The sequence below is a fragment of the Sinocyclocheilus grahami genome, unplaced genomic scaffold (genome assembly GCF_001515645.1).
Source record: "Sinocyclocheilus grahami isolate Dianchi unplaced genomic scaffold, SAMN03320097.WGS_v1.1 scaffold681.1, whole genome shotgun sequence".
Taxonomy (NCBI): Eukaryota; Metazoa; Chordata; class Actinopteri; order Cypriniformes; family Cyprinidae; genus Sinocyclocheilus; species Sinocyclocheilus grahami.
This window is the reverse complement of record NW_015505860.1, coordinates 81,606-93,305: the sequence shown is the minus strand read 5'-3', so window position 1 is coordinate 93,305 and position 11,700 is coordinate 81,606. Positions and strand designations below refer to the sequence as shown.

General features: G+C 36.1%; 1 protein-coding gene across 1 annotated transcript in view; it reads left to right on the top strand.

The window, feature by feature from the left end:
* Nucleotides 1-7,770: 7,770 nt before the first annotated feature.
* LOC107559309 (vinculin-like) overlaps nucleotides 7,771-11,700 on the top strand; it is a 46,738-nt gene continuing 42,808 nt past the window's right edge. Inside the window, exons 1-2 of the mRNA XM_016243078.1 lie at nucleotides 7,771-7,818; nucleotides 8,076-8,146. Of these exons, the coding sequence (XP_016098564.1) occupies nucleotides 7,771-7,818; nucleotides 8,076-8,146 (119 nt within the window). The remainder of the gene's footprint in view (nucleotides 7,819-8,075; nucleotides 8,147-11,700) is intronic.

Genomic DNA, 11,700 nt, shown 5'->3' with positions numbered 1-11,700 from the left:
CTGAAGGATCAGGTGACACAGAAGACTGGAGTAGGCTAATGACTGCTGAAAATTTAACTTTGCCATCACAGGAATAGATTGCATTTTAAAATAAATTACAACAGAACACAGTTGTTTTAACATTTCACATTACTACTTTTTTGATTAAAAAAATGCAATTTTGGTAAGTTTGAGAGAAACTTTTATACTGTGCTTCAGAATACAATTAATTTATGAAATATGCTTTAAAAACGGCCTTCTACTCCTGTTAGAACAATTTCAAATAGGACTAAGCAGTGACCTTGAAATTTAAGAAATTGTTGTTCTCTAATTTTGACGTCCACTGTCTTGTGTGTGTATGTATGTATGTATGTATATATATATAACATTACATTTAGTCATTTAGCAGATGCTTTTATCCAAAGCGACTTACAAATGAGGACAATGGAAGCAATCAAAATCAACAAGAGTCACACCCCCCCCCCCCCCCCCCCTTAAAAAAATGGCCATGGTAACCACAGTTTCTTCCTAAATAGGTACCACAGTTATTGCGGCTATCTCATAATAAATATGAGGTTTTCCTTACTTGGTAAAAAACTTTGTCATTTTGTTTCTTTTTCATGACAGTGACTGACACCAAGTATTGCTTTGTTTTAGTAACAATAACACTGTGTATTTTGGTGAAAATGATTGTTAATCATGGAAGGGTGAAGGGTCATGGTCTGATCGGGTAAATGTGTTGCATTAGGAATTGCAAATACCAATTGTAAACTGATCATACTGGGTTTGGTTTCATAATCACATATGACTTTCTTAGTTTGTGGCTATAGGAAATAATAGGGGATGTAAACACATGGTCCTGATGGGTCAGTGAGGCGATGGGCTGAGGCAGAGCATGTGTCAGGGAAGAAGTTAGGCAGTGTCAGATTTCTTTTTTTCTCTCCTAAAACATAGTAAAGTTCCTGGATCTAAAAAAAAATTAGTTTTTCTGTTTCAAAGGGTTGTATGCAATAGCTGACAGTGAGTGTAGCTGAATGATTGACATGAAAGACATGCTGTAAACTTTCCAATGCTGTCATAATTTTAGATGTTCCCTAAATGCATTATCCTGTATTAGTAGTTACAGTATTGTAAGTTTGCATCATAAAGGTGAAGGGATTGTGGTATAGTGGAGTCTTTATTGGTGGGTTGTATTCTTCTCTGTACAAGGAGTTCATCTGTTTAGAAAAGTACGTTGTTAGTTCCAGGAAACATCAAAAAGAGAATCATCAATCCCAGAAACTTCCAAGAGTTTTGTACCATTATTTTCCCAGTGTACCCACAGCAACCAGACAGAACCTTGCTGGTATGTTCTCCTTCCTCTCTGGTCTCAATAAGGGAATCTCTATTTGAAGAAAGTTACAACAACAACAGTCTGTTATTGAAGCATTACATATTTTAAAGAATTAATTTGATTGCTGGCAGAGTGCTCTGTTTACTGCTGTATGTAGTTGAAAACACATGTAATATGTGTTATATACTGAAAAGGTATAGAATCATGTTTATTATTTATGAGTTTGATTTAAACATTTCTGATTTGAACAAGCTAACATTTATTCTGTTCTGTTCTTTAATGTGTCCTATAAGTATTTTAATGCCTTCAGCCATCTGAAACATATTTGTTTTAATAAGTGTAAACCTGTAGTTAAATATTCTATTCTATTGCGAGTTGCATACAGTCTGCACTCACTAGGAGGATATGGTTTAACTGAAGCAGGACCTGTGTTGCGAAGGTCAGAAGGGCTTTCAGTATTAGGCTATTTCTTCTTGTTTATTTGTAACAAGATAATTTACTCCCAGCCGTCATTACGTAAAGTAATGCAAAAAGAGTCCTCCTAATGTACGTGAGTAAGTCACAAATAGGGAGTGAGCATTTTGTGTCCGGAATAAATAGGTCTTCTAGCCTGGGAAGTAACACAGTCTCACAGTGCGTGGCTGGAGGGGTGTTTCATGCGCAGGGAAAGTGACTCCCTGCTGGCTTGAGGAAGTCTAAGGTATCAGCGTCTTCACTGGAGAGTGGAGACACATCCCATCCCCCTCATGTGTGGCACCTGTTACTGCTGAAGTGTCCAGCACATCAGCCAAGCCTCGAAATCAAGGCTGAGTGAAGAGGCTTTATATCTCTTCTCACTCTAAAGACCGGTCTGTATCTTGGAGACTGTTCTATGTTTAGATTCTCGCTTTGGGATTGTGGTAAGAGATTAGATTATATATACATACTGTATTAGTCAACTAATATGTATATAATGGCCCTATAATTGTGACCAATAAAGAATTGAAAGTGTAATTGTTTGTTATAATGGTGACTCTCACTAGTTCAAGCTTCCGCAGAATATATAGCCTAGATATAATTGATACAATCCAGAACCATATTTGGTCTTAGTCTGTAACTTGAACTGATTAATGATCATTGCTGGGTGGAATGAAGCCAGTGAGGAACAGCCAACTAGATGTACCTGGATATGAACTGTTTAAGTTATTTTATCTCCTTCTCTCTGAATGCTTTTTATGGATCTTAACGGAGAAGACATCAGGGGTCTGGCATGGAGGAGTGCCATCTCTCTGTCTGTCTGTCTTTTCAGCCAAGTCTGTCACATTGCTTTGGAAGAGAGCCATTGGCATACCGTCCATATGCATTTGTAAATGTGTGCTGTTGATATCATCCATGGCTAAGCTCTTAGATTCTCTTTGGAGTCAGCAGTAGTGCAGAACTACAGTATATGTGAACTGCTGCTGTTGTTTTCATTCATTTTCATTTTCTAGTAACCCAAAGCCAAACTCTAGTACATTAGTGAATTGCCACTCGCAGGGAAAACTCCCTTAGTGATAAAATGATTGTGTGAGAGGAGGTGATGCCCTTTGAAATGTGTTGAACTGAAGTTAATTCTAGTCATGCGTACAGATCTATCACAATGTCATAGTAAGACCTACACTGATGACACAAGCATAAACTACTTTGCAGTTTGCTTCCCCCAGCTCCCATAATCCCTCAAGTACTTTAAACAGGCATATTCTTTTTAAAGCAAGTCTCCATTGTGACGTCTTCACAAAATAAATCCAGCCTTGACTATAGAGAATATGTTATGAGTGGCAAAAATAAATAAATCTCTTGTGCTCACCAAGGCCGCATTTCTTTGTTACAAAATACAGTAAAAACAATAATATTGTGAAATATTATTTCAATTTAAAATAATTTTTTTCTATTGTAATATATTTTAAAATGTAATTTATTCCTGTGACGCAAAGCTAAATTTTTAGCTGCCATTACCCCAGTCTTCAGGGTCACATGACCCTTCAGAAATCATTCTAATTTGGTGCTCATGAAACATTTATCATTATCAATGTTGAATTTTTTCAAGATTCTTTGATGAACAGAAATTTGAAAAGAACAACAAAGTTTCTATTATTTGAATTAGAATTATTTTGCAATGGTATGTCTTTACTGACACTTTTAATCAATTGAATACATCCTTGCTGAATAAAAGTATTAATTTCTTTTAAAAAATACCTTATTTCATACAATATTTACTCAGTTGTTGACAGAGCTGACTAAGGATGAAGAAACACTTCTGTTAATCAGTCAAATGGTCACTGACAGAAATGAAGTGTAGTGATATTTGACTAATAACCTCAAAATGGTCAAATATGAACCAATACTGTATGTTGGTCAATCACTTTTTATTATCTGCTAAAGTGACAAACATTCTCCACATAATAAATCTCAAAACATGACTCAATGGAGGTCTTAGTTACTTGGGCTTGATGTAATCGTCCACAATGAACAAGTTCTTTAAGTCCGGCCTCTTCAGTCCTGTTTGCTGAAATTGTCCTTAATGATATCTGACAGTGGCCTCATAGACAGGAGCAGGAGCAGCTGCTGCTGACCTGGGCTGCTCTCTCAAAACCCATTATCACAGCGCTAATGCACCTGAGATCAAACAGCCTTTTAGTGAAGCTACAACTGCTATAAGCACTCTGCATTAATTCTGCATCAAAAGTACCCAATCGATGCATTGATGCCTCTTAAGTCTGTCTTTCTGTTACCCGTATGCTTTGTTTAACATCACGAAAAGTGCCAAATGTGCATTTGAGGGGCCGTTTATAAAGTCTAACCTTTTATGGATCTGCCAGCGTGTGTGCAGAGCTTCCCTTTAAAGGAGTCGTAAGTCTTTTGCGGAGGTTGTGGGAATCAATCTGAGTTCGAGTGTAAACAGTCAACAGATGACAATGCACCTGAGATCAAACAGCCTTTTAGTGAAGCTACAACTGCTATAAGCACTCTGCATTAATTCTGCATCAAAAGTACCCAATCGATGCATTGATGCCTCTTAAGTCTGTCTTTCTGTTACCCGTATGCTTTGTTTAACATCACGAAAAGTGCCAAATGTGCATTTGAGGGGCCGTTTATAAAGTCTAACCTTTTATGGATCTGCCAGCGTGTGTGCAGAGCTTCCCTTTAAAGGAGTCGTAAGTCTTTTGCGGAGGTTGTGGGAATCAATCTGAGTTCGAGTGTAAACAGTCAACAGATGAGTAGGAGTAGGAGTAGGAGCCTTGTTATATAAACAGCCATCATGGAGAGAGAATGCAGTCGCACCCGCTCTGCTTTCGGCTGAGTGAGAGACATCTTACTGCAGGTGCCGTCACATTCTCACTGTGTGTATGTGTCCAGTATAACCCGCACACCGCACCCGCACAAATGAACTTTAGAGGAATGAGTGAAGTCATGTGGCCAAGTATGGTGACCCATACTCGGAATTAGTGCTCTGCATTTATCCCATCCAAAGTGCACACACACAGCAGTGAACACACACCCGGAGCAGTGGGCAGCCATTTTTTGCTGCGGCGCCCGGGGAGCAGTTGGGGGTTTGGTGCCTTGCTCAAGGGTCTCACCTCAGTCGTGGTATTGAAGGTGGGAGAGAGCGCTGTACATTCCCCCCCCCCACCTACAATCCCTGCCGGTACGAGACTCGAACCCACAACCTTTGGGTTACGAGTCCGACTCTCTAACCATTAGGCCACGACTTCCCCAGAAGTCGAGAATCATGTGCCAGTGTCATAAATAAACATGCCTTTGCCTGTTAAAATCACATTATTGGACAGGTGGATTTTGTGCTGCACTGCTGCTACCACATGTCACTATGCTGTAAAAAGAAAAGTACATTTAAAATGCTAATAAAAAAGGTATTTGTGGTGAAATCAAATGTAGCAGCAAAATTGTATGATCTATTTCCATGAACCATGGCTAATAAACGTTGACAGTCTATAGTGTCACCCACACAAAGACAAAACCATCAGGATGAAGGCCTGTAAAGAGTGGATTTTGATTGGCTGTCATCATTTCTAACATTCACTAACTGGAAAAAAAATCACTCTGAAAGTGATTCCTAAGATATAATTAAATTAATGAATAAGGTATAATTAAGATATAATAGTTATTGTTCTTCTATGTATCATCATCATCATAACTCAGATCACTCAAAAGCGCCAATAAACATTTACTTTATAATTTTTATAATGATGAATATTTTTATAATAATGTAAAATCGTACACAAAATGACCTAATGTATATAAATGGAAAAAAAATAATAAAATACATTTTAATCAAATGTGATGTTTCACACTGGGACTTCTGGAAATGTTGTTTGTTATTATGTTTATCATATTGCTCCATCAAATGTAATATTTTTCACTCTATATGTAAGGTATCTTATAGTTAACCAATTAATAAGTTTTTACTGTAGCACTTTTACACCCCTTTTTCCAAAATTAGACATTTTTGACAACGTACTAGTTAAATAAGTGCCACACGACTAGAGAGAACAGAGAAAAATGACTGGTGAAAAAAGGCAGGAAAACTTCAACACCCATAATGCGTTGGGCCTGATCAGACTATCCATGAGTGAGGATACAAAAATTTGGATGTATAATATGTAGTTTTCACAAAAGCCCTGTCAAAAATGTCCATTGGATGATGTAAAACCATTTATTTGCTGACAAATAAACTGGAATATCTTGGTGCTGATAAAATGAAAAAATAATATGCATTCTTCATTTACTTATACCATTGGCATTGTAACAATAAAAAGCTGGTTGAAAATCAGTGAACATACCATTTAATTAAGAATCCATTTCCCTTATCTGAGTTTAGATACAGGAAGCAATAGGATACTTAATTCAGTATCGTTCTAAATACATATTTTGTGCACCTGTCACTTTGGTTGCATTAGACTCTTTGGTGCTTGTAAACCCCACACTAAGTTGGTAGTGGGCTCTTATTTACCACCATTACTTCTTGCCCCTCGGATGGCCTTATAGACCAGGACACTGGGCTAAGAATAACTGTGTGGAATGTGGTTGCAGGTCAGTATCTGAAGAGTAACGTAAGGTGGAGGCCCCACTGAGAAGAGTGTTTCAATATATCGGGTACCAATAGACACTATAAGCCTCAGATACACTGAAAATAATAAGTGCAAGTATTCAACTCTCTTCGACAGTTTGACTGTATGTTTTTTTTTTTGGAAGGGTACATCATGTTTAAGGCTTTAAATTCTGTGAAATACATCTACCAAACAGGCCATGAAGCATTCTTCACAGCGTGCACAGGGTTGATGTTTGTGACTGGCTGCTGTGTGTGCATATGTGATCTCTGTTCCCACTTTAGCCCAGCAGTTAACCCAGTTAGCCTTATTTATGAATCCCCTTCACCCAATTAGAACTCTGTAAAAGAGCGCTCTGCACTACAAAAGCACCATCCTCCATACACAACTGCATGCTTTGCGCATTCCAATGTGATCAATGGTCCTTAGCAGGTCATCGGCTGTGAATCAATGCACTCTATTATTTACTACTTGCGTCTGTTTGACCTGTTTCTCACTTCATTGTCATTCCTTGCTACAATCAAATAAAAGGTGTGTATATATATATTTCCAAATGTCAGATCATGAAAAGCTTGGTGGGAGCTTTAAAATCTTCTTCAAATATGATTCAGAGATGGAGGATATAGAAATGAATGTGACTGCCTCAGTGTAATTACATCATTGGAAAAAAGAGCAGGCGGGAAGTGGCCATGTGCCGTGTGGAGATAACAAACATCTCTCTGTTACGCTGCTATCTCTGCATTAGTGGACTCTAAAGAAGGACACTGTAATGTCATTCCTGATGTCCAGTGAAAGGGCAAATAGACCACGTGCATGGGAGCAATGTGTGTGTGGTCTGATATCTTGTCACCTCGGGGTTATGGTTTAAAAATCAAACCGTGTTTATGCTGTGATGTAAGAGAGAATTGGGGGCACTTTTCTTTGCTTGGAAACTTAAGAATCATGTTTCAGATTAGGTTGATAGGGTTGGGCGATTATAGCAAAAAAATCTCTCTTTTTGTGTGATTCAGTGACTCAGAGACGGGATTTGAATCGATGAGACAGACAGTTTGAACTGATTTATGAAAATTAATTAAATAAATAAATCATTGAATCAGAAAAGAGTTTAATAACATGGTATAACATTAAATTAAAATCATAGCAAAATCATAAAATCAAAGCAATTCCAGTAGTTTTTTCTAGAACTATTAGACCTTAACTTTTTTTTGTTTTGTTTTGTTTCTCATTTTGTGTTTAGTCTTCTTTTACATTTTTTCTTTTGCAATTTTTTTGTTATTTTATTAATTTTTTTAACTACATGTTTGTAGATGTGTTGATTGCATCTTCCTTTTCCGATGTGTTCATTCTGGAAATACTCAATAACTGGGTGTGATAATGGCAGATGAGCAGCATGGGTTGTTGTTTCAGATTGGACAGTTGGAAGTATTGGCAGCATCCCAGACAGCGAGTTGTAGATAAGCTTCAGGGCTCATCCAAGACACACAGGCCCTTATTGTGTCCAGACACTCAGAGCGACTCCATTTACAAGCTGTGTCAATCTGGTCTGTCTGAGGGCTGAATCTTTTCCCTATGAGTGTGTATAACCTTTTTGAGTGGAGGCTGGTGTCATAAAAATAGAAATGCATTTAATGGTCTCATTATGCATCTTGTAAACAAGCTTGTTTTACATGTGTTCTCAGGTGGGGAAGGAGACAGTACAGACCACAGAAGACAAGATTATGAAGAGAGACATGCCTCCGGCCTTCATTAAGTAAGACCTGTGCTTCCTGTCTCTCTCCAGGCGCTTGTCATGTGAACATACATTAGTTCTAATCACACTGAACTCATATGCGCTCATTGCACAGGATTAACATAGCATGTGCCTTTACTTTGTCAAGAGAAGTTTAAAGTCATGATATATTATACAGGATTGTCCAAACTGATTTTAGATTCCTACAAAGCCTAATGTCAGAGTTTGAGGTCTTTGATGTATTGACCTTGAAGAAAGCTTGAAATAATGTACAGTGTGATGGAGGTTAAATAAGGTCTTGCAGGACTTGTTCCTTTGGTGCGATTGCTTGAGTTTGACTGAGTCATCCGCTCACTGCTGAAGCTTGGGGGGGCGTTTTCCACCAAGCTTACGATGCATTATTGATAAGTCTACTCAAAAACTATATGACTGCTCTCTTGTCTCCCCGGCTGTGTGAAGTGGTGTCTTGGCAGCTGATGGAGATGGAGCAGTTAGTATTAAATCTGTTTAATATTGATGCATACTGTCTGTTTGTGTATCTTTCACCATCTTTTTCATCACTCTCTCAGATGCTCTAAGTCAGAAAGTCACAGAGAACACAAACAGGTGTTTTTTCCTTTGTTCCTCAAACCTTAAAGGGTAAAACAGTCCAGAAAACAGCAAATTTAGTTTTTTGTAGATGCTTTTTTGTTAAGGAAAGTGGGGAGATGACTAGCAAAGAGAGAAGAGGAGGTAACTGGGTCAAGACATTATTTTTTATATTATATATTAAATCTATTTATGTATAATTATTATCTATGTTAAATTTGCATAAAACATAAAAATATGTGTATATATACATATATATATATTGTGTGTGTGTGTATATATACACACACACACACACACACACACACACACACACATATATATATATATATAATTTTTGAAAGTGGAGCAATGGCAAAAAATGATGGAGAGAACTGATACTGTCTGTTTGTGTATCTTTCACCATCTTTTTCATCACTCTCTCAGATGCTCTAAGTCAGAAAGTCACAGAGAACACAAACAGGTGTTTTTTCCTTTGTTCCTCAAACCTTAAAGGGTAAAACAGTCCAGAAAACAGCAAATTTAGTTTTTTGTAGATGCTTTTTTGTTAAGGAAAGTGGGGAGATGACTAGCAAAGAGAGAAGAGGAGGTAACTGGGTCAAGACATTATTTTTTATATTATATATTAAATCTATTTATGTATAATTATTATCTATGTTAAATTTGCATAAAACATAAAAATATGTGTATATATACATATATATATTGTGTGTGTGTGTGTGTATATATATATACACACACACACATATATATATATATATATATAATTTTTGAAAGTGGAGCAATGGCAAAAAATTATGGAGAGAACTGGATCAAGAAACGCTATTTTATATATTATACTGTATATCTTGTTTTTATATTATATGTAAAGAAATATAATATTCTAATGTATATTTAAATTGCATAAAATAAAAATGCAACATTATATTATGTAATTATTTTTTATTATTTATATATACATATATATACATATACAGTATATATATATATATATACACATAGAGAGAGAGATTTTTCATTAAAAATGTTATTTAGTATTTAAATTATTACGTTTTATTATGTTTTGTATATAATATACTTTATATTATATAGATGTATGTATGTCCTCCTGAGAACCAGAAAAAAGCTTACATTGTTTAGAGCATAAGAAAAAAATGGAAAAATAACATTTTTGAAAAATTACATTTTATTCATGTTATACTACGTCTTCTGTAGAGGACAGTTTTTCTAAAAAAATAAAATGACATGAATAGACATGAAAAGGCAAAAACAATGGGATTAAAAAAAAAAATCACCAATCAATTTTTAGGTTTCAGGATTTTTTTTATACCAAACTTTGTATAAGGATGATTCTCAACTATGTTATAAAAGATATAACAAAATGATTTTATATACTGTACCATTTTACTTTATGCAATATGTGTGTAAAATTTCCATAAACTGGTTTTCCCATTGAACACAATGTTATCTATACACTGTACCTAATTTGCATATTAATGTGCTGTTGGGACAGCATGTTGAAAAAAGAAGTGTAATAATGGGAGTAATAATTGGCCAGATTTTCATAATAATATCTAATATTTCATAAGAATATTGATATATCATTTATTTTCCTATTCATTTGTTGTGTCTCCCAACAGGCATAATAAACATGCTTTTAGTCCTGGTGTCCTCTACAGTGGACATGTAATGAAATCAATATCCTGTTTCATAACAGGAAGTCATATTTTGGTTTGAAATCCTATAACATTTTCCTGAGATGTTGATTTATGACAAACAATTTGAAAATTAATCCGATTTAAATGATAATTACAAAATATGATCATATTTCCATAAGGATGTACAATTTTATCACTAAATTAATGTCAGCCATTTATAAAGACCAAGCAGAGGGAGTGGCCATGGAGAAACTTCCAAACATTTGGTATCTCTGAAAAGCTCTGAATGTGCTCTTTACAGGACATCCAGACTTAAAACTGTGACGTGAGGTCTCAGAGAAATTCACTAAAATATAATGTCCACTACAATAAAAATTCCATAGCTGGGTCTCAGGAGGATATAGATTTGTAAGACCTCATGCACATGTAGTGGCTTATGAAGCATCCTCAGAGCAGCAGTGGAGTTGACAGGTCCATATGGACCTTGCACGGCTTCTCTTGGCTCACTAATCGGGCTCCAGAGGGGAATCATTTTTCAGAAGATTGTACAAATGCGAAATAAATGACAAACCGGAATAACAAACTGTGATATGGTCATTCATACTAAGCAAGTCCAAATTTAGTTGGAGAAACAGATGGAGGTTAAATTTAGAAGAAATGTTTACAGTTATTAATAGTGTAATGCTAAGACAAGATTCACTATTTTTATTGCTCATAGTTAATTATAATAAGGTTTTAGCTTGCATTTGCATAATTTGTCCTACAGGCATGAATGATTACTCAAATTGTGCTGCATATCAAGGAGAGGTGTGCTGTTACCTTTCAAAGTGATTAGACTTGATCAGGCTTGGCGGATGATAAAATGTGTGTATCTGTATTAAAGGGGTCATTTGATGTTGCTAAAAAGAACATTATTTTGTGTATTTGGTGTAATGAATTGTGTTTATGCGGTTTAAGGTTCAAAAAACACATTATTTTCCACATACTGTACATTAATGTTTCTCCTCTATGCCCCACCTTTCTGAAACATGTCGATTTTTGCAAAGCTCATTGGTCTGAAAAGCAAGGTGTGCTCTGATTGGCCAGCTATCCAGTGCGTTGTGATTGGTCAAATACCTCAAGCATGTGACGGAAATGTTACGCCCCTTGCCATATTGTGATGCCTTGTCCGGCTGGAGCGACGAGACAAAAACATTAAAACCCATTATAAACGAGGCATTTGTTGCATCCAGTGGGGACATAATTACGGATTATAATAACTTATACTGTCTTTTTACGCGTTACATTGCATCGCGCCGCGTAAACATAAAACCATGTCTGCATTTGTGA